Consider the following 25,315-nt stretch of genomic DNA (forward strand, 5'->3'; position numbering starts at 1 on the left):
TGAAGGAAGGCAGTGAAGGCAGTTTTCTGCTACAATCCAGGAATTCCCAGAAATGTGAACAAAAGCTTTAAAATCAAAGTCTGTACATTGTTGGGGGGAAAAAAATCACTATTGCTGAAAACAAGATTAAAGAGGAGAGCAAGTGACCGACCCTTGAGAAGCCATGGGGGTGAGTGGTAGTGACCTCGCCTCACCTTCGTCATGGGTGGATTGCAAGGATTAATTAAGTAAAAGTCATGTGTTTCTTCAAGCTCTTTGGAGAAGGAAGCTAGTTAAGTATAAATTATGATTATGCATCTTGCATATCCCATGTCAGGCATGCACGGGTAACTCTGTCTGATGTGTAAGTTATGTTTCTTCCAGCTTTTGAAGATGAGAGCCCAGATCTGTCTTCCTTTCTTTGAGCTAGTGGCAGAGAAGAGATTTACGCAGAGTTTGACCTGGTGCTTGGAGAAACCAGAGCCTCTCTGTATGCTCCTTGCTGGTGGCAGTTTCTTGAAGGAAGAAACTCGGGGCAAGGAAGGAGGAGTCTGCTACTAAATTGAGAAAATAACTTTTCCCCCACTTTCAATTTGCCTTATTAACTTACATCTGATATTTTGAGCCAGGTGTTTTGATTTTAAAGACTGCTTCAAAGTGGAACCACCAACCATGTGACTAAAACACCACGAAACTACACAAGTTTGTTCTCTCACAGTTCTGAAATAAAGGCTTGGAAGGCTGAGCTCCCTCTGAAAGTTCTAGGGAGACACCCCCTCGCCTTTTTCTAGCCCCCATGCTCCAGGTGTGTGCTGCCAACAGCAGGCTCTCTCCTTTCACAAGACTGGCTTCCCACATTGTATCTTCCCTTGGCCATTCTCTTTTTCTTTTTAAGATTTATTTATTTTTATTACAAAGTCAGATATACAGAGAGGAGGAGAGACAGAAAGGAAGATCTTCTGTCGGATGATTCACTCCCCAAGTAAGTGCAATGGCTGGTACTGTGCCGATCCAAAGCCGGGAACCAGGAACCTCCTCCAGGTCTCCCATGTGGGTGCAGGGACCCAAAGCCTTGGGCCGTCCTCGACTGCTTTCCCAGGCCACAAGCAGAGAGCTGGATGGGAAGTGGAGCTGCCGGGATTAGAACCAACGCCCATATGGGATCCTGGCCATTCAAGGCAAGGAATTTAGCTGTTAGGCCACGATGCCGCCGGGCCCGACCATTCTCTTATAAAGACATCAGTCATATTGGATTTTGGACCCACTCTATTGATAGTATGACCTCATCTTAACTAGTTACATCTGCAACAACTTTATGTTCAAGTGCAGTCACATTCTGAAATACAAAAGGAATATTTGGGAGGCGAGGAGCTACCATGTAATCCATTGCAGTAGTTTAAGATGGTTTCCAAAAACAGGGAGCATCTTGGGGTGGGTGTCATGGCATCCTGGGTTGAGCTGCTGCTTGGAACTCCCTACTCTGATTCCAATCCGGTTCCCTTCTAATTGCCCCTGAGAAGTAGTGGATTATGGTAAAGTATTTGAGTCTCTTCTGGGCTCCTGACTTTAGTCTGACCTAGCTCAAGATGTGACCATTTAGGGAGTGAGTAAGTGGATGCTCTCTCTCTCTCTCAATGCCTTTCAAATAGATCATTTAAAAAAAAATGTATTTAGGGCCTGATGCGGTAGCTAGTGGCTAAAGGGCTTGCTTCACACATGACCTACTTCGTGAGGTGCCAGTTCTAATTCCAGCAGCTCCACTTCCCATCCAGCTTCCTGCTTGTGGCCTGGGAAAGCAGTCGAGGAAAGCCCAAAGCCTTTGGACCCTGCGCCCACGTGGGAAACCTGGAAGAGGCTCCAGGTTTTTATATTCTGAATATAGTCTGTGTATAAAGCCTGTTTGTATGCTGTTGCACTTTCTTTATTTATTGCTTTTAATAACAAAGAAATAGAATCGATGCTGAAAGTAGGCATCCTCCAGTGCCTGTTTAGCATCACTAAACAGTTGTGTGAAAAGCTGAACAGAGATTGTTTTTGAAAAAGATTTATTTACTTGAAAGACTCCCCAGAAGTCCACAGAGGCTGGATCTGGGCAGGCCCAAATTGAATCTCTATCCAAGTCTCTCACATGGGTGCAGGGGCCCCAGTACCCAGGCTGTCCTCTGCTGCCTTCTCCGATACAAATTAACTGGGAGCTGGATCAGAGGTGGAGGTCTGGGAATTTGCAGCAACACCTGTTTGGGATGCTGGCTCCTCTGGCAGCGATTCTTCAGGCTATGCCGCAGCACTGGCCCCTGAACACAGATCAAGGGTCAGTTTTCCCCATCCGTATAGATGGGGATATGGCATATGGCTTACCTTCTGGCATCTAGTTCCCTGCTTTCCTTACAAATTAGGAAAGAGAACAAACTCACTCTTAGGCTAAAATAGCCAGATGCACAGCTAGTCGCATCTGCTGGGCAGCACCAGATCCACTCGCAAAACCAGTTACCTCCCACCCCCAGCAGAACGTGACTGAGGTTCCTGCATGAGGGGACCCTTTGCAATGGTTCCCTGGGCTCCTGGGAAGAACGCAGGCTTGCTGATCTGTCTTTGCAAGGCAATGATCATGCCTGGCCATGAGAAAGAATTGTGTGTTTTGGTTGCTGAGATCCTGGAAAAGAAGACCCTGGGAAAGAGGACACACTACAGCTGCCCAAGTGGAGTCCTAATGATAACTCCATAAAAGGAGGCTTTCAGTGGTCCCAGCTGATTCATATTTTTAGAAAATTGTTTTGACTCAGCCTGCCTGGCTGTAATAGTATTGCCAGAAACAGCAATGAAAGGAAGATAAACATGGTGTTATGATCTTCCTTTTTGTTCCTCCCGTGAAGCTCTAGGTAGTGCAAATCCTGCTTGACAGCCTTTGATGAGCAGCTGTTCAGGTCCAAGCAGAAAAGGAGGCATTTATTTGAAGCATGAGTCTCCTTTCATAAATAAGTTAGAGATGTGCAGCAGGAGGTAGTTCCCCTGGAGGAAACATGGTGTCTGAGCCCCCTATTTGGGACTCCCAGACAGTGCAGCCCTGCAGACAGTAGCCAGCCTGGGGATGGGTCTACAGGACCTGGTGGGAAAGTTATCACACTCTTCAGTTTGGGCTGGGCAACCTCTGATTCTTTCAGAATGCAACATAGCCCATGCCATTGACTTCATACACATTCTTTCTTGTGCAGTAATGTGGTGCCGCAGAAAAAGCTTTGGGTGGAGGAGCAAAACTTCCCATTCCAATTTCTGATTCTTTTCCTAACCAACTGTGACTTTCAACATGTCGCTTAATCTTTGGAGCAAAGCCTGGATTCGTTCTTCTAAAGCTGAGCTGCACAAAGACTTAAAAGGACTTGGGTACTGGACTGTGGATGTGTGGAACCACAGGATAAACAAAAATGCCTTACTGGGACACCCATTTTGCTCCAACGTTTTTGCTAGATTAAATGGGTCAACTCTTCAGTTTCCTGAGTTCTTGCATCGTTACATACACCATGCTCGGCACAAAGAAGACACACTAGCTCCACTTATTGTAGATAAAATCAGTCTTATTTTCTCTACCACATAATTTTTGCATATTTATAAATATATTTCATGTGTTTATTATAGAGAAATGTGTTTTTAAATGTATCTCATAGTTTGAACTTAGGGATATATGGGATGTTTGGTATTCAAAGATTTTTGTTTGTATAAAAATCATATTCAGATAATTAGACCAGCAGGCAAAAAAGAGTCATTGTTACTCTACCACCTGCTAATTCTGCAGTGTGAGACACAGCATCTATTCATTTTGGAGTTTATTTTGCTTTTACTTGAAGATCCTGTTCTCTGGATAATCATATTTCAGAATGTTTTGATAACATCTTTTAAAATATTTAAAATACTAAAAACTGAACATGGGACCTGGCACAATAGCATAGTGTCTAAAGTCCTTGCGTTGAACACTCCAAGATCCCATATGGATGCCAGTTCTAATCTCAGCGGCCCCACTTCCCATCCAGCTCCCTGCTTATGACTTAGGAAAGCAGTTAAGGATGACCCAAAGCCTTGGGACCCTGCACCCGTGTGGGAGACCGGGAAGAAGCTCCTGGCACCTGGCTCCTACTTCGGATCGGCTCAGCTCAAGCCATTGCAGCCACTTGGGGAATGAAGGGACAGAAGATCTTCCTGTCTCTCCTCCTCTCTGTATATCTGACTTTCCAATGAAAATTTTAAAAATCTTTAAAAAAAAAATGAACATGATGTTTTAAAAGTTACCTAAAGAAAACAATTTTGAACTGGAAACAGAATTCTTACGCACTTTGGAAGGTTCTTTGGGAAGAATCGGTAAATCACGGATGGAAAATTAAAAAGCTTCAATTGTCCTTGACATTTCGAGAGGAAAAGAAAGTGAAACGGAAAAATCATTAGAGATGCCTTGAAAGAAATTGCTTCTGAATTGTTTTCTGTGAACTATTCCAGATGGCTTTACTGCTTTTAGTGGAATTGACCGGTATTTAAAAAAAGCAACTGAGGACGATGGGTAAGGTTCTGCCTTTGCGATGTCCCGGAAGGTGGAAGGTAGAAGGTGGAAGGTGGAAGGAGGATGAAGGAGAGGAAAATCTTCAGAGAACTATCTGTTTTGTGAGCACTGACCACCCCTATACCGATACTGTCTCCTTTTTCTCTGATATTTTTAGCAATAAAATGATGCTTTTGAGTATAACTCATGAAATTAATATATATGTCCTAAACTAAAAAGTTGATAGAAATATGTAATAACTGTCTTCTATATTCTATTCAAAACTAATTTGGATACATCCAAATAATAATAGCTAGTATGTATGTCATTTGCATGCAGTTGGATATATGGTATTTGTGTATGTGTATGCATAAGAACACCAATATGAAATATAGGTATGTAATATTATGTATGCAGGAGAGTAATTCATAAAGCTCCTGGCAAAAATAAAAGATAAGGTTCTTTCAATGCAATTTTGAAAGTCATGCATTTTTTTTCCCAATGTGAATGTGTATGTGTGTATGCTTGTAGAATAGCTGCATTTTAGGCACTGGCATTGTGGCATGCCAAGCTGTTGTTTGCGTGCCCACAGCCCATATCAGCATACTGAATGAAACCCCAGCTAATCTTCTTGCAGTCCTCCTCCCTAATAGCACAGCAAAGACCAGAGAAGATGGCCCACGTGCTTGGGCCCCTTCCCCTCAGTGGGAGACCAGGACAGAGTTCCTGGATCCTGGCTTCAGCCTGGCCCAGGCCAGATTGTTGCCATTAAGAATGAATCAATACATGCAAGATTCCTTTCTTTGTATTTCATTCTTAATTCTATCTTTCAAAGAAATAATAAATCTTTAACAACAAAACCCTCTGCTTTAATCCTCATCACAGCTGTGTGATAAGAGTTTTGTTCATGTTTTATTGATGCGGAAATGTGCTCCATGAGAGAACAGCAAGATAGTTGCCCAGGATCACAAAACCAGAAGGGAATGTCCTGGCAGATTATCCTTAATTACAAAAAAAAAAAAAAAAAAAAAAAAAAAAAGCTAACTGGCTTCTGTCTTTCGATTCCTGAACCAGGAAAGCTCAATCTCACAAGTTAGAGGGAGGCCTCCCACCGGGTAGTAGCAGAGACAGAAACAGCAAAACCTGATTTGTGTGTTTCCTCTAAGGGTCCAAGTGGGAATGGAGGGCCCTCCTTCTGCTGGCTAAGACGGGCCAGTTGGGAATGGCAGTGTTGTCTCCCTCCCCCCTCCCTCCCTCATCGTTCTCCCTCTTCCTAACCCAATCCCCTTCCTGTAACCCTCCCTCCTTCCCCTGATTTTCAAACAAGGAAGTTTCTGCTTAGTCATAGGGCACTTTAGCCACAATTAAAGTTCAATTTGGTCTGTGAAGCCACACGCAACATCTCTCCAAACCATTTGCTTTCTTTCTATTTTATGTAACCATAGCTGTGCTTTTAAAGACTACACTTTTAGTCATGTTGCAAGCAGTGTTTGTGAAATGTGTATGTTGTCAGGTCCTCGGTGTAGCACCAAAAACAGTAGTAAAGCTCAAGAGTTGCTTCAGGAGTTTAAGACAAAAATCCACGCAGCTTCTTGCTTTACGTTCTTGTCTACAAACCAGTGATGGGTAGTACCTGCCACAATATCTGCAACATCAAGCATGTCAGATATGCTTATTTTCAGTTCTGCAAAACATCTTCTTGGGATTCTACCTACCTTACATTTTAAAAGTATGTTGGAATATTCTTCCCACTTGCTGAACTTCATTCAGCTCACTGTGTTGTTACTTTCACTGCCGTGTATGAATTTCAGTATAGACTCTTGTTCTGCAAGCATTGTAAGTGCCGCCACATGTAAGATGCAAACGTGCTAATAAAGTTTGTTCAGAGAGTGAGAAAGGAAGCACATATACACACACAAGCATAGGTTTCACCACACAAGGAAATACCGTGAGTGGGCAGTGAGCCAGAGGATTGAAGTGAAGAGGGTAGGGGAAGGCAGACAGGACACTGGGGGCCTGTGCACTCATGATCTGCACGTTAGAGAGAGAGCTTCTTCTCTTTTATGAACTGCAGTGTGATGCCTCCATAGGCATGAAGCCACCTGGAAATTAAGATAGCACATTTACTAAGTTCCATGTGGAGCTCAGTGTCCCTGTTTTCATGGCATCCCCTCCTTAGGTCCCAGATGAAATAGGTCCATCCCCAAAAGAGAGGACATTTTGACCGATGGACAAATAGGAGGCTAGGATTGCATATGGGGGTTTGCGACTTCCAGCTCAGCAGACCTAAAGCAACTACCTATTTTGTGTCAATTACGGCAGATTGCAGACCATCAAAGTCTACATCTGTGCCCATTTGTTGAAAGCCTTTTGTTATCCATTTCATCCACTGTAGAATTTACCATTTAAAAAATAAAATATATATATATATATATATACACATATATATGTGCTCAGCACTCTACTTTTGTGTAATTATGGGGCCTTTATGTGAATTGCTTGAAGAACTCTAGAATCAAATTCAAAGATACAAGATATGCTATCCATTTTTAAGGAGATAACTAGAAATGAAAGAGGAGGTTGTGGAAGCAAGGGATGTGTCAGTCCTTAAGCACTTGATCTGTTGGTTAGGGCATCAGTGGGAAGACAGGTTTTACTCTTCCTCCTAAATACTCTGTTGGAACGGAAACAGGTTTCTAAAATAAAAGTTACACTGTAAGAGAAGCTCAAGTAAAAGCCCTGGGGAACTAATCAGTCTTTCAGAAGATTTTCCTAGCTGGGTTCATCACTGTTCTGGGTGATTTTATAGTGTTGGCATATCAAAACTAGGAGTTATTTCTTTCTAAGTAATTTTTCCTCTGTGTGTGCTTATCCTAAGTGGATGCCCGTGGGGCATACCTCCTTCCCTTCAAGAGTGAATATTAACATAGCACCAGTGCCTGGTTTTGCATCCCCAAGGGGGCAGGTGCCATTATTCACACTGGCTTTGAGAGAAGAGAAACACTAGGTTCAAGGCTCGTGATTTGCCCAAAGCCAGGGCAAAACCAATCAGGGAGAAACCTGGCTGCATACTGAAGATCCTCGGGCTCCAGAACGTTCTGTCCTGCCTGTACTTATAATCAAGATGCCACCTGAGTTGAAACCTGATCATGCCTTCTTCTCACATTCATCTCAAAAGCAATTGAAAACTAATAAATCACTACGGCCTACGGCCATATGAGATTGGTCGTTCCCTGAAGACCCTCTCTTCAATCACGCTTCTGCCTCTCCTTTCCAACAACAACAAAAAAATCTCAAAAATATCAACAGAGACCCTTTCCTTGGAGTCACAGAATCCACAGAGTGAGAGCTGTGCGAGGGGGTGCAAGTACTCCCTCCCTCCTCCTGCCAAGGACTTGAGCAGCTCAGCTCCCCTGTGGTCTCCAAGGCTCCACATCTGCTCCAGGGCTCTCAGAAGGAGGCAGGGATTGTGGGAGCCTCTTCCTGCAGCCCATACTCTCTCTGCACTGCTGGGTCCTCCCTTATGTCACCTGTGTCACTGCTGTCAGCTCACCCAGGGCCTCTGGAGGGATTACACAGTGAGCACATGGGGAATCAGTGGTGTTATTTCCTCTGCCCAGGGCAAACTAACTCTGAAGGGAAGAAAACAAAGGAGAGATGGTTAGATTGTGCTGGGAAGGCTGGGAGGAGGTGGGGATAGCATTGCTGATCCTGAGATGAGGAATAATACTTCAGGCACCTGGCATCTTTGGCCCTGCAATGCCAGCATAAGTTGTGCCAACCTGTCCATCTTGGTACTGCATCCTGACAGTGGTGCACTTAGTTTTTGTAAGTCGCTGCTAAATAAGTAAATGGCTAAGGTGCTATCTCCCCTTCTTGATTATCTCATAAAAGGGAAGATGCTTTATTTTGTTCCTACAGTATGTGAGTATTTTAAAAGCTTCTCAATAACTCTATAAAGGAGCATTGGTGTATCCACTTTATGTAGAGATTTGGGGGTTCAAGTTAAAGAGATTTACTCAGCCAGGAGTAGCAGACCCAGTATTTGAATACAGGACTCTGGCTCCAAAACCCTTGTTGACCACCAGAATTTCTGAGGGTAACCACAGCTTGCCACCACGTGTTGATTGAAGCCTGGCTTAGAATGTACGCTGCATGTTCAATGCAAGAGCTGGATGAGTTTGGGTTTGCATGGTAAATTTACTTAGAACTGTGTTTTTGTTTTTTCTTCTTTTGCTTTATGATCAGAACTTTTCTGGTAGGAATGTTGGAGCCTCGTCCTACTCCCTAAAAATTTTCATGTTGAACGAGTTAATAATATTAGTTCCTTTTCCTTCTACTACTTTTAAAAAAAATAGTTTGTTTTCAATATTTGTTTATTTCAATTGGAAAGTCAAATATGCAGAGAGGAGGAAAGACAGAGGAGGATCTTCTGTCCTTTCACTCCCCAAGTGGCTGCACTGGCCAGAGCTGAGCCGATCCAAAGCTAGGAGCCAACAACCTATTCCGGGACTCCCATGTGGGTACAGGGTCTCAAGGCTTTGGGCCATCCCGCACTGTTTCCCCAGATCTCAAGCAGGGAGCTGGATGGAAGGCAAAGCTACTGGGATACAAGCTAGCACCCATATGGGATCCTGGCAAATGCAAGGCGAGGACTTTAGCCACTTGGCTACCACGCCGGGCCCTACTTTTCTAACTTTTTAAAAGGAAATTAGCTATCAGTTCCTGTTTCTTTATTTTTTTCTACTTTTTCTTCTTTTAAAAAAGTTTACTATGAAAGAGAGAGAGAGCACTTCTATCGGCTGGTTCACTCCCTAAACATCTAAACACTCCCTAAACATCTAAACATCCTGGAACTCTAAGCCAGGAGCCAGGCAGCAGGATCTCAGTCTCCTGTGTGGGTGTCAGGGACCCGGTCACTGGATCTGTCACCAGTGTTCACCAGTTCTGTGACTCCAGGAAACTGGAGTCTGAAGCCAGAGCCTGGAACTCAGTCCAAGTAATGGCTTATTGGATGAAGACATCTTAACCACTAGCCTAAACCCTTGCCCCTGGTTCCTTTTCTTACTTAAGAGAGTCATTGGCAGGAATAATTCATTGCCGACAAAATAACAGCGATCCTTACAGAAAACATTCTACTGCAAAAGTCAGAGCCGAGTGGCTTGTCTATGGCGGGACTGTGCTGTTGTCATTCTGGTCTTTTTGAAATGTCACTTAAAGTTCTTATTGGATTTTCTGGGTCAGAGCTAAATCAAGTTGATCCTATTATAGTTGTACTATGGTTTGGAAAATGAGAAAAGCTTAGAGGTGCCCCTTGCTGTAGGTCACTTTTTGAGAGAAAGTGCCCCAGTTTAGTGTCATTAGGCCCTGGAGCTGCAGTCTTGACAGTTATGGTCATTGGGTTTGACATTTGTGTCCATGTCATATAGGTCTGCACAGATTGCTATGGGGTTTGATGACAAGAAGCTATGAAACCTACTGTGCCAAGAACACCCCCCAGTAGGTGGATTTATGGATCAATAGAGAAATGGAAAATTGAGAGGTAAATGGGAAGGCAAATTTTGAAAACTTCTTATCTGTGATACATAAATAACAGAGACATGGGTGTTCATTATCTGATGTTCCAATCTGAAGTGTGAAACTTTTCATAAACTGTGAAATGATACAAAAGAAGCAATGTACTAACTCCTAGCTGTAGGGAAAGGGTCAGCGCTGAAAAGTACATTTTTTGTAAAGATGTGAAAAAATAACAAGACAGTATCTTTGTTTAGCTGTTTCAAATTGGTGAATCTCTGTAGCAGCTAATGAAGAACCTGATATTGGCAAGTATACCGTTCAAAGACAGCCCCATATTGTTAATATTGACACCAAAAAGTTCAAGCCTCCAATTTGCCTCACTTTGAAGCAGACACTTTTTAAAAACAAAGTTTGTGGGCCTGGTGCTTTAGCTTAGTGGCTAAATCCTCACCTTGCATGCACCAGGGTCCCATATGGGTACCAGTTCATGTCCCCTCTTGCTCCACTTCCCATCCAGCCCCCTGATTGTGGCCTGGAAAAGCAGTGCAGGACGGCCCAAAGCCTTGGATCCCTGCACCCACATGGGAGACCTAGAAGAAGCTCCTGGTTCCTGGCTTCGGATTGGCTCAGCTCTGACCATTGTAGTCACTTGGGAAGTGAACCAGAAGATGGAAGATCTATCTTTGTGTGTCTCCTTCTCTCTGAAGGTCTGACTTTCTGATAAAAATAAATAAATCTTTAAAAAAAAAATTTTTTAAGTTTGTATTTGAGGACAGCACAGTGACACGTGAGTTAAGCCACTGCTTGTGACACCAACATCCAGTAACTGAATATCGGTCATGGCAGTGCTGTTTCCCATCCAGCTTCCTATTAATGCACCTGGCAAGGCAGTGGATGATGGTCCAAGTATTTGGGCTCTTGCCATCCATTTGGGAGACCTGGATAAAGTGCCCAGCTTTGCCCTGGCTGTTGTGACCATTTGGGGTGACCCAGCAAATGGAATCTGTCTCTCTCCCTGCTACCTTCCTCCCTTTGTCCCTATGTCTTTCAAAATAAGACAAATTAGTACACTATGTAAAAGATGTTTTATTCTTGATTTGAGAGGTAGACAGAGATAGCTGTACGAGGAGAGATATTCCATCCACTGATTCACTCCAAATACCGGCAAAGGCTGGTGTTGAGCCTAGGCTGAAGCCAGGAACCAAGCTAAAGTCCAAGTCTCCCATGTGAATAGCTGAGACCCCACTAATTGGGCAACTACCCGGGGCTCCCAGGAACTGTGTCAGTGGAAAACTGGAGTCTGGAGCAAGAGTTGAGAATCTAACACATGTACTCCAACACAACATACAGGTGTTTTAATCTGTGTCTTAAGGTAAAGTCTGCCCCTGAGTCAACCACTTTTGTGAAATCCTAAATTTATTTCTAGTAACAATGTAAAGATGGAGAAACTTCCAGATTTGTTTTGTAGATGGAAATCTGAGTTCAGAAAAGACAAAGCCGTACAGCTCCAGACGCCACGTCTGGGTGTGGGTAGGGTGGTGTCAGGATTCAAACCCGACTTAACAGGCAGCCAACCCTGTGCTGTTTTCACTCTGCCTGCTGTTCAGAGGGTGGTGCCCACCTCAGCCTGGGCTTCTGAGATGTTGAACTCTGCCCCAGAATGATGCTGTCAGAATCTGCATTTTGTAAGCACTACATTTATGTGCATCAGTATGAGCAGTGCTCTATTGGAGCGTGATGCTCTAGAAAGTTTAGCAATGCTTGGCTTTGTTTTCCTCGGCTGTAGCAAGGACACAGCAGCATCAGTGAATGCATTTCACTTTACAGGTGTGCCTGCCCTGCCTCCTTTCCCACAGTCTCAATGAAGGTGGTGAACTGAGCTCCCATTCCTGCTCTGAGTTCATTCCCAACTCTGCCATATCTACATGCAGAGAATAGTAACAATTCCCCACCTCTGTCATTCACCAGATGGGAATATCAGAGCTGGCGCAATCTGCTTGTTAGAAAGACCAACTTATCTGCAGTAGAAAACAGAGAGAGAGAAGCGTCTCATCCTCCCCTAATCTTTGCTCAGGTGTGAGAGTCACCAGGTTATGGCTGATTGGCATGTCCCATAGTTTCAAAGGCTGATGTGAATGCTGGAGCCGGTGCCCATTGTCCCAGTTCCTGGATTGACCTCTCTGGAAACTTCTGACTTCCTCCAAAAGGAGATTTAACATCAGGTAAACGTGAATACTACCATATCGACCTGAATTGGATTCAGCACCCACCCTCACCCAGAGCACGAAAGCTCGAGTCCAACAATGGCACTATCTCATTTAATCCTTGCAAAATCTGCAAGAGGCAGACACCTTCTCTGTCACACAGATAACCAAATGTGGATTCCAAAGATGTGAGGTGGTGGAACTGGATGAAGTGCTCTTCACTGCTGTGGCTGGGAAGCTGTTGATTTCTCTTGGAGCCATTTGCCAGAATACTGTTGCATAGAAATTGCAACATCTCCTTCAAAGTTTGAAGGAAGTTGGAAGAGCTTTATTTATTCATTTATTTATTGAGTGATACCAATGATTGCCTCGAAGTTGAGGAAGAGACAAAATGACAAGTCACTCATAGCTGGAATCAGCGAGTCCGTTTGTTTTTTTGTTTGTTTGTGAGCTAAGAAAAGGAACAAGTATTCTGGGGCCTTACACTTTTCTCTCGTTATGCTTCCCATCATGTGAGATGGAAAAGAAGAAATGGTAAGCAGTGAGTCATTTTGAAAGAGTGTTTCAGAAGACCCAGAAGATGTGTGATTATAAATTGTTTAAATGCTTTTGGTAGTGCCATAATTATCATAGCCCTAGATTTTAGTGTAAAGAAGAACTATAACTTCGTCTGCTAAAGCTCTGATGCTCAAGGAACTGTCTGTTCCTTTTGCATTGTTTGTAGACAGGCGCCTGTGTGTGCTGGACCTCCATTCTGAGTTGCCACTCACTGGCATCCAGGGAAAGGGCCATTTGCCCATCCCTTCTCTTCGGTTATAGGCAGCACTTGGAGGCGTTCTCCGAAGCACAGTCAGTGTTGGAAAAATGATGACTTGAAGCCTCTCTTGATCTTATGCGTCCATTTATATGCCATGTTTGCACATGTATAAACAGGGAAGTTGATCCCAGAGTTGCAGCAGTGAACACGGGAGGGTTTGGGAGAAGTCTGGTGGTGGAGGCTTGGCACACAGGCTTAGCGCTCAGATAGCTCCGGGTATGTGTGCCTGACTCTGCCACCTAGTAGGTTTATGAGCATAGGCATGCTTCTTTATACTTCTCCAAATATAAATTTATTTTGGTGTTAAATTTTTTCAGTTCTATGCAATTTTTTTGTCATAGTAAGTATTTTTTATGAACTTCTTGAAGACCCTTGTATCTCAGAGAGAAGAAATTTGTATTAGTCTGTCTTTCCTCACTGTAACTAAAATATACAAGAGGAGGGGCTGGCATGGTAGCCTAACAGCTGAAGTCCTTGCCTTGCAATGTCTGGATACCACAGGGGTGCCGGTTTTAATCCCAGAAGCCCTGCTTCCCATCCAGCTTCCTGCTTGTGGCCTGGGGAAGCACCCCTGTGGGATACCCGGAAGAAGCTTCTGGGTCCTGGCTTCGGATCAGTGCGGCTCCTGCTGTTGCAGTCACTTGGGGAATGAATCATTGCACAAAAGATCTTCCTCTCTGCCTCTCCTCTCTGTATATCTGACTTTCCAGTAAAAATAATTTTTAAAATATTTTTAAGAAATATGCAAGAGGAGCTTCTTGAGAAAGAAGAGGCTTCTGTCTCAGTAGAGGCTACAGTTCTGAGTCAGGCTGCTCCACAGCCCAGCATCTTTGGAAGCTGTTCATGGTAGGTACAGAGGAATGATGACATGGTGAGCCACAAGAGAGAGAGACTAACTAGACAGAGCTTGACCTCAACCACCGTTCGTACAAGAAGCACCCTCTGAAGGCATGACCTGATTACCTCAACACCTTCCAACAGACTCACCTGTCAAACAAGGTGATGAGTTTAAAGTCTTCCCTTCGCCTTCCCACTCCTAACATCAAGACCTCAGTTGAAACCTCTGCATGACTTTTGAGAAGTCCTGCTGCACTCACAAGATTCAACTCTCAGAGATGAGAAAGTTCAAGACTTACCAAAGAACCAGTAAATCAGTAATCACAATGACAGAGTGGAATCAACTTGAGCACCTGAGCCATTGAACAGGATGTCCGTGCCCTAGCTACAGCCAGTTGAGTGCAGACTCAGAATTTGCACAAGTGTGAGTTCAAACTGTGCCGCGAGCCAGTCATGGAGTACATCTGTTCTAAGTCCTCACCTATGACAACAGCATCCCATACGTTAGGTGGTTTGAGTCGCAGCTGTGCTGTTTCTGATCCAGCTCCTTGTTAATGCGTCTCTGAAAGCAAAAAATGCCCCAAATGCTTGGCCCTTGCTGCCTGTGTGGGAGACCTGCGTGTGATTCTCGGCTGCGGGTTTCGGTCAGGTCCAGCTCTTCCTGGCTGTTGCAGTCACATGGGAATTGAGCCAGTGGGTGGAAGAGTTGTCTCTTTCCTTCCCTCAGTTTCTCCCTCTCCTTTTCTCTTACCCTCTCTTTTCTCTCTCTTTCCCCTTCCTTTTACCTCTCGCTTTCTGTAACTTTTTTTTTTCACATAAATAAATCCAAAAAATAAAAGAAAAAGAAAAACTGCCAGAATCTGGACTTAGAAATATAGGTGCCACTAAGTAAAATGTGTTATTAATAAAATCCAGCTTGTGGGTGGGAGTGTGTGACCTTGGTGTGGACTTGAGGCTAGTCATTCAGAGCATGCGTGGTGGGGAGGAGACCTGAACCGGAATCCAGGAGGGCCAGGATTAATCTGAGCTCCGTGTCCTGGACAAGCTCCTGCATACTCTGTGCCTCTGTTGCTGCAATGTGCTTGGAAAGTTTGTCTGGTTTACTAAAGCTTCCTTTGGGAAAGAACTTCTTCCCAGGAAGCTTCTAGAGTCTGAGGAATTACAATCCTGGCCCTTGTTCTTGATCCCTCCCCAGAACTGGATTTATTTTATTGTTCTGTTTTGTAAAGGGCCCCTTATCTGGGGATGAAAATGGATGACTATCCAGTCCATGAATTAGCCTGTGGAGCCTTTGGGTGGAAACGGGCCAACCTTTTCTAAAGTGAGGTCCAGATAACAGGCTAGGAGATTGAACGGCTTCCATGAGAACAGTCGAGAAAACAATTTCCCTGGGTACTGGCCACAAAGAGGAAGATAAAGGAACGGGAGCAAGGATAAAAGTGTCCCCCAAACAAAGGAAGAATTGACGAGATGCTGCTGTGACCCCTGAAGGAGCATGGGTAGAAAAAGTCATGCAGTCAAAAAAAAAAAAAGTAATAAACTGTGGAAAAAGAATGGTGTTAACAGTCATGGAAAAAAAGTGAGATCACATAAAAACTTTCAGGAGTGGCCTGGAAAAAATAAGGCTTTATGGGCTTAACAGGAGGACTCTAACCACCTGTGGGGAGTAATTGGCATTGGCTGCCTGGAGGTTTGTTTTGCCTTCTTGGCTGGAGCTGTATTGTTATGTTAATATTCAGCGGGCTAAATGCTAAGGGCTGAACCGGAGAATACAGGGAGTTTTACAGAAGGGAAAATTCCCATCCCCAGGTTCAGACCTCGACCAGTGGGCTCTTTGCAGACTTCAGACGTCTCGTTCCAGTTCTAAGAAATAATCAGTGTCATGCAGGTCTTTTTAGCATTTTGTGAAAGGTGAGTTTCCCCTACGTGGGTCAAGAACCAGGGTGTAGCCAGGGCAGCTTCTGAAGACTGCAGTGCACTGGAGGGTTCAGGAGTGCGTTTCTTTCCTAATACAGCATCCCTCTCCGCCCAGCTCCCTGGAGCCCACTCTATCTAAGCCATCTTTTTTCCATTAACATTGGTTTGTCTTTAGAGGTCGTTCACAGAACTTGGCTCTTAAAATACTGTAATTCTCCTTGAACGGGCCCCAGGGTGCCCAGGATAAAATGACTTAAATGTCAATGCATTATGAGAATTAATATTTTTTTAATTCAAGAGTTCTTGGGTCATAATTTGGATTCTTCTTCTTTTTCTTTCTTTCTTCTTCTTTTTCTTCTTCTTCTTCTTTTTTTTTTAGGAGGCAGTATGTCTCCACAAGACTAAAGCTACCTAGCAAAGTGCCCTGCTTCATGATCTTTTCCTCTGGATAGCTGATTTCACTGAGGTGCTGAGTGAAAACTCAAAATTGAACTAATTTGCACTAATCTGTGATTTACTCATGACCCCTTAAAAGTTGCAAAGTCTTCATGCTTGCAAAAAATAGATGGCCTCTTAACTGCAAATGAGCCTGAGGCTGCCAACAGTCACACCTGCTCTGTCCTCTCACTTCTTTAGCACCTTCCGCAGGTGTGTAACCTTGTTCTCTGTTTCTGCTCACTTCCGCTCCCATTTGCAGATTTCCAACAAGTGTGATAATGTAACCTTTTTTAAAAAAATGATGTCTTTTATGGCAGTAACAAAGGAATCTGGTTAAAGTTAAGCTCATGTAATAATCACAAAGTTTATAAGTCTAATAAGGACAATCCATATAAATATGATAAAAGCTATTCTGATTGCACCACTTGCTTCCCTGGAGCAACTTAGGCAAGCAGGGCTATTAAGGCCTGTGGGATTACTGACATACGTGGACAGTCAGTTTAAGTTTCGGAGTATTCTCTGCTGCGTTTCAGTGACAGAGTTCCCTACTGGTGATTCACAGATACAATCTCTGCTTCCATCAAAAATGTTAGTATAGACTAGGCTTTAGCACTGATAAAAATGGAAGGGTCGCGATTTTTTTTTTTCCAATGAAAAGAAGCTGTCACTTTCTCATTTAGTTGCCTCTATTTTATGTTTTAGTTCTTTGGTATAAACAATAAAGTGCTATTAGACTTCAGTCCATACCCTAGAGGGCAGGGAGTTAACAAGGGCAGGGTCCCTTTCAGAATGTGCAATCCAGGACAGATTCCTCAGCCCATTAAAGTCCCTAACCAGAGTCCACAGGGCAGAGATGGTTACAACTTGTGAATATCACAGTCTTTAATTGCCTGAGAGGTTCAGCAATTAGCATAAATGTTATTAGGGATCCTTTGCAATAGAGGAAAGGAATGATGTTCAAGAAAAGTGGGCAGTAGATAAAGATTCATACTGACCTCTCTGCCCTGTGTGAGTGGGGCTTGTACTAACCGTAAATGTCAGGTTCTGGCCAAGGAAAGAGTGCATATTTCAAGGAGGAACGGATAAACCCCAAGGATTTAAAGTTTTACAGATGTATTGGAAGAAAGTCTGTGAAGGTGAAGGTCATGGAGACTGCTTTCAGTTCAGGCAGTCTTGGAGTGCAGTGATCAAAAGATGCTACAGCGTTTGATTTGTGCTTAGTGGGTGAGAAGGTTGAGGATGTCTGGAAGCCACTCCCAGAATCTTACAGCCATTGTCTAGAGGAAGGCTTGCCCTCCCTAACAGCTGCCAAAGGGAGCAATGAATTATCTCTTTTACTTTCTAAGTGGCACACGAGGGCTTCTCTCTGACAGAATATGACCCAGAATTCCTGCCAGCAGGAGAGTTTACAGAGCAAGTTCCCTGACCTCTGATCCTCCACCGAACAGGCAGGGGGATCGTGATCATGAGTAAGCAATGGAACGCCTAGGGTAAGAGAAGCTGACAAATCCAGCATCCTTTCAAGGTGTCTTGAGATCAAAGGCTGCTATCCCCAGCTGAACTTTCTGCAATTATGAAAATGGTCTCTGATTGCCTTCTTCAGCGTGATTGTCACATGTGCCATGTGGTCATTGAGCACTTGAAGTGTATCTATCACAACTGAGTTATTTATTGAACTTCTGGTAGTTCCTGCCTGCTACATTGGACAGGACAAATGTGGAACATTCCTTGATCTTTGCTGACTCTCCCTCCTCCAGTGAATGGGAAATGCTGTTGCTAGACTTGGTCTAGAGTTTCCCCTATCCTGCCTTTTGATGTTTACTGTGTTTATTGTACTTGGAGAACTTCACGAACTTTTTGATGTCTCTTCCTATGACAAAGTATTGGGGGCGGGGGGAGTTTGTTCAGATTTCACTGGGCTTAAGAATTCTTTGGCTGCTTTTAGTGTCAGATGGGCTAATATACATTTTTCAGCCTGAAACTTCTTTTCACCATCACCATGTCTTAGTGGCCAAGTTTTGGGAGGATCACTGGTATTTGCCTACAGACGCTAATCGTCTGACAGCCAATTAGCTTGCTCAGCTTTGCAGTAACTGTCCCCGAAATGTTTCTCAAATCTAGGGAGTGCACTGTAGCTTTTCTGTTAGCAAGCATTAGCAGATGCCACAACAAAGACTGCATAAATATTACCATTAAAATTTGAATAAGCTTGTTGCCCTCTCCTGAACATCTTTTTCTTAATGTGAGCATATGTTCATGTTTTTTTTTAAATTTATATAGTTAACACAAATTTCCTGTGATAAAATTTTTCCTAATATATGGTTGAATGCACATTTTATAGTGTTCCAAATGCAGCTAAGCTTTCTAAATAAAGACATTGATTGCAAAGTATTTTGCCACTTCAAGAACTGTTAGTCTATCTGAGATCTCCAGGGGCACTTTAATAAGTTCAAGGAAAGTGGAATTGAAAGATAAGTTTATTTTGGTGCAAAATAATCTTGAAATTCATGCATTTGAGGGATCTTCGAAAAGTTAATGAAAAAGACATAACATGAAAAGCTATGCTTTTTTGCTTTATTTTTTTTTGTACCAACACCAAGATAAACTTAGTTCTCTTTTAATTTTTCCATGAGCTTTCTGAAGTGCCCTCATGCATTAGTCAGCCTTGCATTCCTCTAACTAAAATATCCAAGAGGATCTACTTAGGAGAGAAAGTTTATTTTGGCTTTCAGATTGGAGAGTCACGATTGGGTCTGGCACCTAACGCAGGCTGGCGATGGTGAGTGTGCTCAGTGGAATCAGCGCACGGGAAGTCAGGCAGTGGAGAGACACAGAGGAACACTCTTCTGCCTTCTGTATCGTCTCGTCTTATAAGATCATCATAATTCCTTTCCTGGGCTCACATTAGCAACCTAATCCAATCCAGTCCCTGCCCAGAGGCCTCATCTTCTGACCTCTCCTGTATCAGTTGTTAGCATTAATCCAGCACTAACCATCAGTGTAAGATTATGGGATTCAGTCATCTGCGTGGTTTGGAGAGCCAGGTCAAATCCCTAACACCTCATGTAATGGTTTTTATAAACTCAAAGTTGCCAGCATAATACTAGACCAAAGTATATACAAAATCAGCTTTTCAGCTATACTGAAAATAATATTAATAAATAATTTATCATTTCTTTCCCCATAAAAGAGAAAATATAACTTATTTTCCATTTTGTTGCATTCAAATGCCTTTTGGTGTTTCTCATCTTAAAATAGTTGCTGAGAAGATCTCAGGAAGAGGTGTTACCTTTTAATTTTAGAACTGAATATCATGGAAATGATATCACATTGCTTTTTAAACATTCATGGAATTCAATTTACACAAAATTTGGCATCCGTGTTAATTATCTCTGCATTTGATAATGGGTAGAAGTAGTTCAGAGTTGTTTTCGCATACTATTAAGTCTGTTGGGAGGGAAAATGCCCTAAGTGACCGGCCATTGTGACCGACTCTGTCTTGTCTGTAAAACCTCGTTATTTCTGTTTTCTGGATTAGTCTTCAGCTTTACCACAGTTCGTGTGTGTACAGTTGCCTGTGGGACATACTAGGGTTAGTTAAATGCAATTCCAGTGAGTTTTACTTGGCATTGCCTGGGACTGAGGCCCCTCTGCAGTAGATGACTGTTTTCCCACAGACCAAGGGATGAACCAGGGGGAACCATACCGGGATAGGAAATGGGGGTCTGTGTGGGGGATGCCTGTCCTTATGGCTCAGCTTTGTGACTGTGGAGAGAATAGAAGGCAGCTTCATCATGTCTGTGAAAAAAATTCATGAGTACATATTACAGCTACTCAAAATTGCCTGCCAGATGAAAGCCCCACTGGTAGGACAAAGGGACTCAGAGCAGAAATTCTCAGTCTCCTTTGCAAGTGCATTTGGAGTCCTGCCATCCCTCCTGCATTAACTGTTTCCGTAGATTCTCTCATTGAGGGGATACCCTCACTATGCACTGATAACCCACATTCTCAGCTGTCCGACTGTGTATGCTTTGGTCCCATCGGCTGAGTATATCGGTGATGCCAGGGTTGACAATACTCATTGATTGATGCCAAGATCTCACTTTTATTTGAACCTACTGGTTTAAATGGTGAATGCTCCAGTCTCCTTTAGCTGCTGCTAAGATTGTTTTAGGCTCTGAGGAAAAGCTGGAGACTTCACCCGTGGAAACCTGTCAGACCAGTGTGCTGTGAAAGTGACTTCATTTGTGTTAAAACCATGGCCTTCTTCAGCTCATCATTGCATCTTTTTGTTTGAACATCAAGAGTGTTTAGATGATGTTCTGTGTCTGCAAAAGCATTTCTGAGAAGTACGAATGCACTGCACTTCTCGACCAAACCCAAGAACAGGCAGCACCATTCCCAGTTCAACCAATGTGCCCAAGTGGTTCATGAAAAATCTTTATGTTCCTTCTGCCCCTGGTAAAATTCAACAATGCTGAAACAGCCTCTTTTGATCCTTAAACTGGAACCAAAACATATAATGAATGATGAAGAATAACCTATTAGGATCTTTTGCATGGTCTTAAATTACTTGTTTACATGGATTCATGATGGAATTTGTTGGCTTTGTAAAAGAGTGATTAAAAGAACTTTTGGATTTTATTTCTTAAACAGGATTTGCAAGGCTTTCTATGTTTTAAAAGGCAAAGTTGGAGCCAAACCGAGCCATCACTTTTTTCTTCTTTTCTCTTTTAAGCAAGCTTGAAATTGTTCTTGGGATCAAATTGACTTTGGATTGCTTTTAAGGGAATTGTGGCTGGTGCTTTCCCTCAAAACGGACACTGCGGTCTTGTATTGCTAAATCTCAATCCCACCACAGTAGAGCTTTATTTTGGGGTGCAGAGGTATGTGGGTAAAGCCCTCTCGTTTATCTCTTTGCAGGTTTGTTGATTGGTGCTGGCTGTGCTCTGTACCCCTTGGGGTGGGACAGTGAAGAAGTCCGGCAAACTTGTGGCTACATTTCTGGGCAATTTTACTTGGGTAAGTCCTCTTTGTAGATGACACTCCTTTTATAAAATGAACTTGATCTGCTTTTTAAAGAAACACCAGTTGGAAACAAGAAGAAATAAGAATATATCCTGGTATGGTAGCCAGCAGTCATGTGTGACAAATAAATGCATTCACATACACATTCATGGAGCAAGTCATTTTTGGTCATCTGTTTGCACAGAACTGTAATGAACATGGAAGATGCAAAGATAAGACATGTCTCTGTCCCCAAGAGCTTATGTTCTGATTAATTCATTCAAAATTATATATTTAGTATTCATTGCGTGTATTAAAAACAGCTGTGTGGGATTCATAGTCTCTCTAAGACAGGGCAAATAAAGCAAGGAATTGGCAATAAGGGCAAAGGAATCCAAAACATTTGCACTTCAGCCTAAGGGACCACTGTGCTGAAGTGTTTAGAGTGGAAATGAGTTTTAAACAAAAGGAAATACCTGGATGAGCAGGGGGAAACAGAAGCACCTGGTGGGTGAAGAACAGCAGAGCAGCGAGGGAAGGCTGGAGAAAGGGCATCAGACCAGCCGCCAAGGGACACACTGAGAAAGGATCATGTGGCTGGGGTCCTGCACAGCGATGTCCCGCACATGAAAATTCCAGGTACTGTACTTTTTTTTTTTTTTACTAATAGCTATCGTATATGCTATTTATTTTGTAGTGTTTAAACATTTTTGAGAGTAGTATATGTTTTGTATTCATTTTAATTTGCAATACTGAGTGATACGTCACTTTTTTTTCTAGTTGGGCATTTAGTTTATTCTAGTTTTTGTTCTTTTAAGACATATTGTAATCAGAACTTTAATGAATACAAGTGTTTCTTCTGCTTGATCATTTTCTTAGGTGTTTTTTTCTGGAATTGGAATTAATAGATCAGATAGCAATAACCCTTGAAACATTTATGCCAAACTATTTTTTTTTCTTATCCATCACTAGAATTGTGTCTAAAGCCTTAAAAGCAAAAGGCAGATTAACAAGACAGAAATAAACACATTTACTTTTCCACTGCCTAGGGGAACATTTGTTTTTGTTTGTTTATTTTTCAGATTTATTTATTCTTATTGCAAATTCAGACTTACAGAGTGAAGGAGGCACAGAAAGAACTTCAGTCTGCTGGCTCATTCACCAAGCAGCTACAATCCTAAACCGGGAGCTTGTTCCGGGTCTCCTACGCAAGTACAGGCTTCCAAGGCTTTGAGCCATCCTCTACTGATTTCCCAGGCCACAAGTAGGGAGCTGGATGGGAAGTGGAGCAGCTGAGACAGGAACCAGTGCCCATATGGGACCCCAGTACATGCAAGGTGAGGATTTAGCCACTAGGCTATTGCGCTGGGCCTTGCATAGGAGATCTTATAAGGAAATGCAGACATGATGAAATGAATGAAGGCATACTTACTCTAACTTGAGAGACAGGAAGATCTCCTGTCTGTTTACTCCCCCCAAATGCCTTGTACAGTTAGCAGTAAGGAACTTCCTCCAGGTTTCTTACATGGTTATAGGGACCCAACCAGTTGTATTATCACCTGCTCCCTTCCACAGTGTATATCAGCAGGAAACTGAGAAGGGAATAGAATTGGGATTCAAATCCAGGCACTCCTACATGGGATTCTGATGTCCCAAGCGGCGATTCTAGCTGGCAAGCCAAACACCTTTCTTCCCCTCCCCCAAGCCCTATGCCCTATAATTTTTGTGTTAGACTTGATGAATAGTTGTGGGGAGGACAAGGATGATTGGGTACAAAAGAATGACCTAGTGGTAATAAACCGGGGAAACTTGGAAAGCCTGGTTCAGTTCTGTGGGTGTCCCTGTGTCTTGAGAGATAAACATGTTCCTCCAGGCAAAGGGGAGCATCTCTCAAATGAGGATCTTAGAACTGCTTTAGGGGAAGATCAGATCAGTCTCCTAGATTTTGTAACCTGCTGCAGAGGGGAGGGCAAGGGCAGGTGAGCATAACCTTTCTGGTTTCTCAAATGTCAGTGTGCCTTACCTGGGGGGTAGCTAGTCCTGAAGTCCATCATTACAATCTGATAAATATCTTTTCCACTACCATTCAGGGACAAGGAAACTTTTCAACTGTTTGTGTATTTACAACATCATTTGTAAACCATTCAAAAATGTAAACTTAAAAGTGAGCCTTCTGGACCCGACATGGTGGCCTAGTAGCTAAGGTCCTTGCCTTGCACACACCAGGATCCCATAAGGGCGCTGGTTCTAATCCTGGCAGCCCCGCTTCCCATCCAGCTCCCTGCTTGTGGCCTGGGAAAGCAGTTGAGAACAGCCCAAAGCCTTGGAACCCTGCACCACAAGGGAGATTGATTCAACTTCAGACAGGCTCAACTCCGGCTGTTGCAGCCACTTGGGGAGTGAATCAGCGGACAGATCTGTCTCTCCTTCTCTCTCTATTTGACTTTGCAATAAAAATAAATAAATCTTTTAAACAAGTGTCCCTGCCATAGGTTTATTGAATTTCAAGTCCCATATGTGGCTACCTTGGCAGGGCCAAACCAAATGATCTCATGGATTTTATATTGGTTTCTGACAGTTAACACATACCAAGTTACTAACATCCATGTCTACTTTTCACACCAAATATTTCACTCGAAGAACATGCCTGAGGAATTTGATTTAATGGTATCTTTATATTATTCCAAATAATTATTTTTTAATGTCAGGATATGTATGGAAAAATAAATCCTCTCTAAGATATTGTGGGGAAATAGAAGAGATGCTATGTTCGTGAGTGAAATTTGGAAGTGAGACTTTGTTTATCTGACTTAATGGTTGCCAGCCACCCTGATTTTCTAAAATAGAATATTGCTTTTTTAGTAGAAAATACTATGTTCTAAGCACTAATTAGTTTATATATATGTATATATATATTTTTTTAACTGTAAGAGATTTCAGTTTGCTTGATTATTCCTCCTCCATCTGGAATAGTTTGTAATTGCCTTAAATGTAGAGAAGGGGGGAAATGCTGGCACAAGGGAGACTGCCAGCTGGATTCAGGTGCGATGTTATAAAATACTGCCTGGTATTTTTCTTTCCCTAGTTTTGGAGACATTCCTAGCTGTTTAACACAGGCCTCAACTTGATTAAAGTCCTGTGCTTGGTGATCTGCTGTTATTGTGTGTTGCTATTTTAATTAGCAGATTATAGTGAAACTCAGATCTTGTTCCTGAAATTTTGGTCACCAATGTTTTGTGCTATTTCAGCACTGCAGTTAACAATTTGAAGATCAAATTAAAGCTGAAAGAAAACTTTCCATTCTACTTGTACTAATTCCTTATGTTTATATTAACCTCATGAAAGCTAAGTGGTTATGATTTTTTTTTAAAATGCATTTATTTTGAAAACCAGAGTTACCCAGACAGAAGCCATGGCTAAACTCATTGGATCACAATGCCAGTCCCAAAGTTCTTTCATTTCCGCCCTTTTGCTTTTAAACTGCTCTTATGTTCAGTTATGGGGAAATTGATGCCACATCATCTACAGATAAAAGGAGGTCCAGATTCCCCCAAAAGCATCGCTCAGATCCATTGTTGTTTTGTGAGCTCTGGCACCTTTGGAAGGAAGACCTGGGTAGTGTGTTTGGCCTCGCGGCTTAACCAACAGTTGAAAGCCAGGAATCCCACCTACGAATGTCTGGGTTTGAATCCTGGCTTCAGCTTTGGAGCCCCGCTTCCTGCTCACTTGGGGAGACAACCACAATGGATCAGGAACTTGGATTCCTGCCACCCCACGGGAGACCTGGATTAAGCAGCCAGCTCTGTGCTTCAGCCCTGACCCAGTCCCAGCTGCTGTGGTTGAGGAATGAACCAGTGGATGACAGCTGGCTTGTTGTCTGATCTCTCCTTATCTCCCCTATGAAGATAAAAACAAACAAAGAGAATCTGTCACTCAGAAATAGCACTAAGACCATCCCACGTAACTTCCCATGTTTTCTGTCATGGAAAAACAAAAAGTATTACGATTTCCCTGAAAACTGGTGAAGGCTAGGCTTAAGTGAATTAGTGAAGTTACAAACTATGGAGCCAAGAT

General features: G+C 42.9%; 1 protein-coding gene across 1 annotated transcript in view; it reads left to right on the plus strand.

Moving 5' to 3' along the window:
• Positions 1–25,315, plus strand: part of LHFPL6 (LHFPL tetraspan subfamily member 6) — a 228,605-nt gene that overhangs the window by 178,484 nt on the left and 24,806 nt on the right. Inside the window, exon 2 of the mRNA XM_040991482.1 lies at positions 21,158–21,256. Coding sequence (XP_040847416.1) covers positions 21,158–21,256 — 99 coding nt within the window. The remainder of the gene's footprint in view (positions 1–21,157; positions 21,257–25,315) is intronic.

This window comes from Ochotona curzoniae, unplaced genomic scaffold (genome assembly GCF_017591425.1).
Source record: "Ochotona curzoniae isolate NIBS_2020 unplaced genomic scaffold, NIBS_Ocur_1.0 contig_64, whole genome shotgun sequence".
NCBI lineage: Eukaryota > Metazoa > Chordata > Mammalia > Lagomorpha > Ochotonidae > Ochotona > Ochotona curzoniae.